At 41.7% G+C, this 8,202-nt stretch overlaps 1 protein-coding gene across 1 annotated transcript; it reads right to left on the reverse strand.

Annotated features, from left to right (window-relative positions):
• Positions 1-7,131: 7,131 nt before the first annotated feature.
• LOC125206235 lies at positions 7,132-7,617 on the reverse strand. Its single transcript, XM_048105517.1, has one exon. It carries the CDS (start codon positions 7,615-7,617, stop codon positions 7,132-7,134), a length of 486 nt encoding a protein of 161 aa, XP_047961474.1.
• Positions 7,618-8,202: the final 585 nt, after the last annotated feature.

An 8,202-nucleotide genomic window follows, 5' to 3' on the forward strand; every position in this document is an offset into this window, starting at 1 on the left:
AAGTTTCATAGAATAGAATTATTCTTCTCCTTTGTACAAGACTTACCATGTATATTGTGTTCTAAACCCTATTTAAAGGGAGCTATATTCAATGGAATAATCATCCTTTCACATACAAATCATCTTCTATGTCTTCTTCTGTACCGTTTAACATGGTACCAGAGCAGGACTCAGAAACATATCATCATCGTCCCTAACCTCTCTTGACCCCTATAGCCAAAATCTGCAGAAAACCACCCAAATAAACCATGTCAGAAACTGATAAAATAGTAAACTCATCCTAGTCGGATGAGATTGCCCGACAAATCGCCGAAATCATGAGCAAGAGTTTTGTCATGATGATACCATCAACATTCAAACCAGAAGACACAAATAACCCACCGGAACCACCAACCACCTACAAGATCGATACTCAACCTCTCCACATCGGAGGAAACAAATTAAATGGGGAGAATTACTCTACATGGGCCGTACTGATACAGACGGCGATAAGCGGCAGAGGGATGGTTTCTCACATAACCGGAGTGTCGCCCCTCCCACCCCTCCTCCCCCCGCCGCGGACAAATCCAGTCTTCCCGCAATGGCAGCAAGCCGACCATTGCGTGTTTACATGGTTCATACAAAACATCGAACCACGGTTAGTCAACCAAGTTTCGAAGCAGCCGACGGCCAAACATATCTGGGACGCATTGGCTGTCACGCATGGGAGTGGAGGAGACAAGCTCCAAGTATACGACTTGTACACGAGAGCAAGTTTGGTGAAACAGGGGAACCAATCGTTGGAGGAAACTTGGAGTACCCTGCAAGATCTGTGGTTATCAATAGATCAGAAACAAACCATTCAGATGAAGTATCCCGAAGATATCGAGTTACATGAGAAATTCATCCAACAGCTGAGACTTTATCAATTCTTAACTGCAAGTATGAAACTACAAAGAGATAGATAGTGAAGATGGAACCACTTCCCTCGGTAGATCAAGCCTACAACCTGATTCAGCATGAAGAAACGCGATCTCAGGTGTTACAACCCGGAAATACCAACAATGGAGTTGCTACGGACGGTGTAGGGGCTGGGCTCGCTGTTCGAGGACGGAAAAATCAGCCCAACAGCTAGGCGCCTGCGGCTCATGGAGCGGCGGTCGTGGAACTGGATGGAACCGGCGGAACGACGACGGGGATAAGTCAAAATTGGTGTACTCACACTGCAAGAAGAAGAAACACACCAAAGAATCGTGTTTCGAGCTAGTCGGTTACCCCGATTGGTGGATAGAAAAGCATGGAAAACTGTCGAGTGCACCACCGCCTGCACGCGCGACACCCTGGAACCACGGCGGCCACGCTGCAGCCGCCATCAGAGAACAAGATCGTGCCGGAGGTGGAGGACAATTCGTCACCACCGAGGGCAACTGGGAGGCCACTCAATCTCGGGGCAACAATGGAGGAGGGACGCAGGCTTTTTCTCCACCGGAGCAGCCAATTTTGCCGGCGGGACAGTGGTCGCGAATTGGGCAGATGCAAAATTGATTGAAAGTGAAGAGATGGCAGTTCAACAAGGTAAGTTGGGGTTTGAGGGGCCCTTATTTTTGGGTCCCGATTTGTTTGGAAAATCTCATTTTATACCCAATAGCTTACCTTATTTGCAAAAAAGGACCCCATCTTTTGCAAATTGATCCCTGCACTTCTTTTTCACCCAGATTGAGTCCTCAATTTCAAAATAAATCCGTAAAAGCCCAAAATTTGTGTAAAAATCAAATTTCAGCCCTTAGAAAATATTGGAGTTGCATGTACGGTTTCTAATGATGCTTAAAAAAATGATTGATGGATATTTGATTGTGGGGCTACATATAAAATTACATATGATGCTTCAGACCTTACCGAAATCCAAAATCCACAGAAATCTTATATTGAGAAGCTAATGGTGAATTTACAAAAGTTGAAGGGGCAGGAACCGTGAAGATATCACCTACTTTGCAGTTATCAAACTGCCTCTATATTCCGTCTATGTCTCATAAACTGTTGTCTATCAGCCATGTTACAAAGTAGTTAACTTGTACATTACTAATGCAGCCGCACTTTTGTTTGTTGCAGGATATCCGAACAGGGGAAATAATTGGACGTGGTACTGAACGTGATGGGCTCTACTACGTAGACGAGATAGCTCAAAAAGGGATTGTCCTGCTAACTCACGGGTCTGCAGACCGAAAAGCTTGGCTTTGGCATCGACGTTTGGGAGATCCCTCTATCGGTTACTTAAAGTTACTTTTTCCTGATTGTATTCCTAAGCATGATATGTATTGTGAAACCTGCTTTTTAGTCAAAAGCCATCGAATTTCTTATCCTTTAAATAATACTCGCGTTGATTCTCCTTTTTTCTTAATACATTCGGATGTTTGGGGACCCGCACCAGTTACTGGGGGCAAGGCTTTAGATGCTACTTAGTATTTGTAGATGATTGTACCCGTATGACATGGGTGTATTTCATGAAACACAAATCCGAGGTCTTTGCACATTTCTCCCATTTTTTCAATCTTATCAAAACCCAGTTCAAGCAGACTATTAAAATCCTAAGATCAGATAATGGGGGGGAATTTGTTAATACCAACATGAAACAATTTTTTCAAGAGAACGACCTAATACACCAAACATCTTGCGCCCACACTCCTGAACAAAACGGGGTAGCCAAAAGAAAAAATCGTTTTCTCTTTGACATGACCCACCTCGGCCTATCTCTTGAACCGATTACCCACAAGTATCCTCAAACACCAAACACCTCTCCAAGCCTTATCTACCTTTACCAAAATTCCCCCACCTTTGATCCTTGAACCTCGTATCTTTGGACGTTCTGTTTTCGTTCACACTCCTAAACATGAAAGAACCAAACTTTCTCCTTGTGCAGTTAAATGTGTTTTTGTTGGATATGGGATAAATCAAATGCGGTATAGATGCTTTGACCCTAAACCAACCGAATGTTCATCACAGTGAACTGCAACTTCTTTGAAACTGAGTACTTCTATACCCATCTTAGCGGTCAGGGGGATAGTAATAAGGATAACCACATTGAGGATCCACTAAGTTGGATATCTTTGACGTCGTTGTCAAAACCAAGTAATCTTATAGCGTACCTAACAGAGACGGCAGTATGCAGTTCCGCTGAGCAAGTCTCTGATGTAGAAAGGCCCATCGCCGAAGGTGACACTCACCCAGCTAAATCCCCGTTGCGGTTATCCGATGTAAGTACTCATGACCATATTTCTTTCGATATATTTCCCACTAATGATGTGAGCGCAGAAGAAGTGTTAGATCCTGCAGATGGAGATTTAGGGGGAACGGAAGAAGTAGAAGGGATTGACCTCGATACGCGGAAAGAAGTAGAAGGGATTGACCCCGATACAGGAAGATATATCCTTCCACCAAGGCCGAACAGGGGAGTTCCCCCAAAGAGATATACGCCTGAGAAGATCAATAGGAAAGCCCGCTACTCCGTTGCATGCTTAGCTACAAGTCACCTATCAGAGATGGATCAGTCATTCGAGAAGGCGCTATATGAGGAAGAAGATATCCCACAGTCATGGGAGGAGGCTATGAGGCATAAATATTGGAGAGAAGCAATGAAGAAAGAAATAGATGCTCTTATTCGAAACAACACGTAAGAGAAGTGTGTTCTACCTAAAGGAAAAAGACCAATAGGATGTGGGTGGGTCTTCCCTATCAAGAGGAGACCAGATGGCTCGATAGAAAGGTACAAAGCAATATTAGTTGCAAAGGGGTACACCCAGACATATGGGGTGGACTAATCAGAAACTTTCTCCCCAGTGGCAACAATGAACACAGTTAGAGTTTTGCTATCCGTGGCAGCAAACAAGGATTGGCCACTCCATCAATTCGATGTGACAAACGCCTTTTTGCATGGTGAGTTAAAGAAGGAGGAAGAGGTGTATATGGAGGCACCGCCAGGTTTCGCAACAGAGTTCAAGGTGGGTGAAGGATGTAGGCTCAGGAAAACCTTACATGGATTGAAACAGTCTCCAAGAGTATGGTTGGAAAGTTTGCCGGAGCAACGATTAGCTATGGATATACACAAAGCAACTTTGATCATACCCTATTTCTGAAGAAGCGAGGAGATAAAATTACTTACTTAATCATCTATGTCGATGACATGATTATCACATGTGATGACCTTGAAGAGATCGAGAACTTGAAGAGAAATCTATTCCAGGAATTTGAGATGAAGAATTTGGGAAGTCTCAAGTACTTTCTTGGAATTGAAGTGCTGAGATCGCAAGGAGGGATCTTCCTGAGACATAGGAAATATATTCTCGACATTCTGGCAGAAACAGGTCTCCTAGAATGTAAGCCAACAGATACACCTATAGCCGTCAACCAGGGTTTGCATATTAGTGATGGAGCTGCATTGACCGATAGAAGTCTATATCAGCGACTAGTTGGGAAACTCATCTATCTTTCACATACTAGACTAGATATTGCCTATGCAGTGGGAATTGTGAGTCAGTTCATGCATAAACCACAGACAGATCATATGGAGGCAGTACTTAGAATTTGTCGTTATCTGAAGGGAACAACTGTGTAACAGCCCGACATATTAGGGTATAATAAATATGGCGACTACTACCTAGGCGGACTTAAGTGCAACAAGAGCGTAGGCTAGGGTTTCATTTAAAGGGATTTGACCAGAGTAATCAATGAACTATTTAAGCAATAAGGCAACGACTTAATCAAGAAAAACCAATGAAGGATAGAATACCACAATTAATGCTCAAAATGACAAAGGTTTGATAAATTCCAACGCATCATGTCTCGATATTCTAATCAATAATGAAATAGTTCAATTCAAACAAATGGAAAGAATTCATGTTTTCAGCGGAAGCAACCAGAAGAAAAGTGAAGTCATGTATGAAGACACAACCCCACTCAATGTTTCAAAACGATCATATTATCATTCAATTTATTTGCTCAACACCGCCAACCGCTCGTCGCTGCTCAACCTGCACATAGGGAAAACACATGCAGGGCTGAGTATTTTAAACATACTCAGTGAACTCATGCCAAAACATTTTAATAGACATGCCATTCTTACCATAGTGAACTCGAGTTTGCATTTATAAAAGTATATCATCGAGTATCACAAAATAATTTCATAGACTGGCCAGTCAAACAATTCCTCCTATTTTCTCAACAACCAACAATTCCATAGTGCGACGAAAGTGTGGCCACACTATTCGCCCATGAGACCGGCCGACTAGCAAGGACGGCTCCCGATCCCAACTGTGTACACTAGCCTGATAGGGTTTGCGGCCCTGCTCAGACCCGAATTCGTTTTTATAGCCCTATAGCCTAATGGAGCGGACTCACAAACTAGGCATCAGGCACACAACATAATCAAAACAATCACAGGCATGTCATAACATTTTAATCCACCCGTATAACACCATAATCAATATTTTGGTAATAAAAGAGTTTAGTGAATAAAGCCCACCTCGACTCCTTAGATCACAAGTACATTCTTCCTCTTGCTATCACACCGAGAGCGCGAGTTATCACCTTTAATTTATGCGTAACACAAGTAAGTCTCAATCATTTACTCAAATTCATGCATGTTCCCGACGTTTCCCTTTTTCCCATCGATTCGTTTTATATTATTACTCACAAATCAAGGCATGATTATCATATCACTTTCTATTCGCACCACAACTCCAGATCTGACATCAAAACATGTCACGCATGAGTGTTTTACAACACACATCACACACACACACACACACACAACACACATGCACGCACACCGAGGCATGCACACACACACACATGCATCCCATATTCATCAATTGTTTCCCCTTTCACTCAATCTATATGCATGAGGGTTCAAGACCACCGATTAATCGGTTAGATGAAGAAAGATTAATATAAAAATACCTTTTCTTGATAGAACGAACGGTAGAAACAAAGTAATAGCCTTGATTCTTCAAAGATTCTTGAGTTTCAACATCAATTCTTCTCAAAAGATGAAGAAATATTGGAGAAAAGTAGAAGAAGAATTGAGAGAGAGTGGGAGAGAGGGGAGACGTGATTTTGGGGGAATGGAGGACGGTTTTCTTTTATTTAGGTTTAGGGTTTTCACTCTTATTTATAGAGTTCAAGAATATAATCCCACAATTAAATAAATAAAGATTTGGAAAGATATGGAGAAGGGATTGGCGTTAATATTGGTGAGAAATAAGGGGATTTCGAATTCTTAGGCTATTTAATTAGCCTATGATTTAATTTAGATAATTCACGGAGTAGAATAAAATATCACGGATCAGAATAAAATAATAAATCTCCCAATAAAAGTAGGAAAGTGGCGTGATTTTTGAATCTCTCCACAAGGATTCAAATTAAAATCCTAATTAAAATAGGATATGACAAGATCTTCTTAGATATGGTAAGATATACTAGAATATTTATATTTATTCATGGAAGAGAATAAATAAGGGATCAAATAATATAATAAAATAATTCCTTCTCCCATAAATAGGAGATTTTCGAAAATCTCCATATTATAAAGTGGGTTTCGAAAATTTCATAGAGGAAATAAGGAATAATCGGACTTTGGATTTAATTTAGATAAATATCCCAAGAGAATAATCAAATCAACGAAAATAGAATTCCTCTCCAATAAATCATGAGGGTCGAAAATTCCTATAACATGTGTAGGATATTTATGAAAATCCTATTTAATCTCACTCACCCCTTAGGAAATAATTCGCCACGATATATTCTACCCCGCATCAAAATATTCACATAATCGCATCACAAAATCCACCATTTTTAATTCCACCCCATCTTCACGACACATTGACCTTTCAATGGCCACGCCATATTTTCCACAATATTGACTATTCAATAGCACGTCATATAATCAACAAGTTTGACTATTCAACTCAAACTCAACTCCAAATCGCAATTAGGTCACAAAGAATCATGCAATAAATCACTCATCATTTAATCCAGATACTTCACAGCATTAAAAGCGTTTAATGCAAAAAATTTATGTCTCGAAAATTAGGGTTCGAAAAAGTGGGGTGTTACATTCTACCATTCTTAAAAGAAATTTCATCCCGAAATTTGGTACCTTCATGGAAAGAGTTCCGGGTACAGTTCCATCATTTTATCCTCGAGCTCCCACGTGGCTTCCTCGAATTCGTGGTTTCTCCAAAGTACTTTTACGCTGGCAATAGATTTGTTCCTCAAGAATTGAACCTTACGGTCCAAGATCATCTGGGTTGCTCCTCGTAACTCAAATCCGGATTCATGGCAACTTCCTCGTAGTGAATCACGTGCTTCGGGTCGAACAAGTATTTCCGCAATTGCGACACATGAAAAGACGTTGTGCACGTTCCCAAGGCTTGGCGGTAGCGCCAATTGATAGGCTACGGGTCCTACTTCTTCAAGAATTTCATAAGGTCCGATAAAATGCGGTTTCAACTTTCCTTTAACACCAAAACGCGTTATCCCTTTCGACGGGGGTACCTTGAGAAAACCCTTATCGCCGGCTTGAAATTGTAAGTCGGTCCGTCGGACGTCAGCGTAAGACTTTTGTCTGTCCTGGGCTTTCTTCATTCTCACACGGATTCGTCGAACAATTTCAATCATCTCTTCGACTGCATCGGGTCCGAGTACCCTTCGCTCGCCAACTTCATCCCATTAGATCAGAGATCTACACTTTCTTCCATATAGTGCTTCATATGGTGCCATGTTGATCGTTGCTTGGAAGCTGTTGTTGTAAGCAAATTCAATTAGCGGTAGTGCGGTCTCCCAACTTCTGCCTCGGTCAAGCACCATGGCTCTTAGCATATCCTCGAGAGTTTATATCGTCCTCTCGGATTGCCCATCGGACTGCGGGTGAAACGCTGTGCTAAAATTCAATCACGTTTAAGGCTCGTGCTGTGGACTAATCCAAAATTTTGAAGTAAACTTCGGGTCACGATCAGACGTAATCGTCACTGGGACTCCATGCAATCGCACAATCTCCTTTATGTAAATCTGAGTCAGGTTGCTCGATCCATGGGTTATGGAGATCAGTATGAAATGCACACATTTGGTGAGTCGGTCTATAATCACCCAAATGGCGGTGTTCCCTTTTATGGTCTTCGGAAAGGCCGTCACAAAATCCATGGCGATGTGCTCCCATTTCCACTCTGGTAT

This window comes from Salvia hispanica, chromosome 2, assembly GCF_023119035.1.
Source record: "Salvia hispanica cultivar TCC Black 2014 chromosome 2, UniMelb_Shisp_WGS_1.0, whole genome shotgun sequence".
Classification (NCBI taxonomy): domain Eukaryota; kingdom Viridiplantae; phylum Streptophyta; class Magnoliopsida; order Lamiales; family Lamiaceae; genus Salvia; species Salvia hispanica.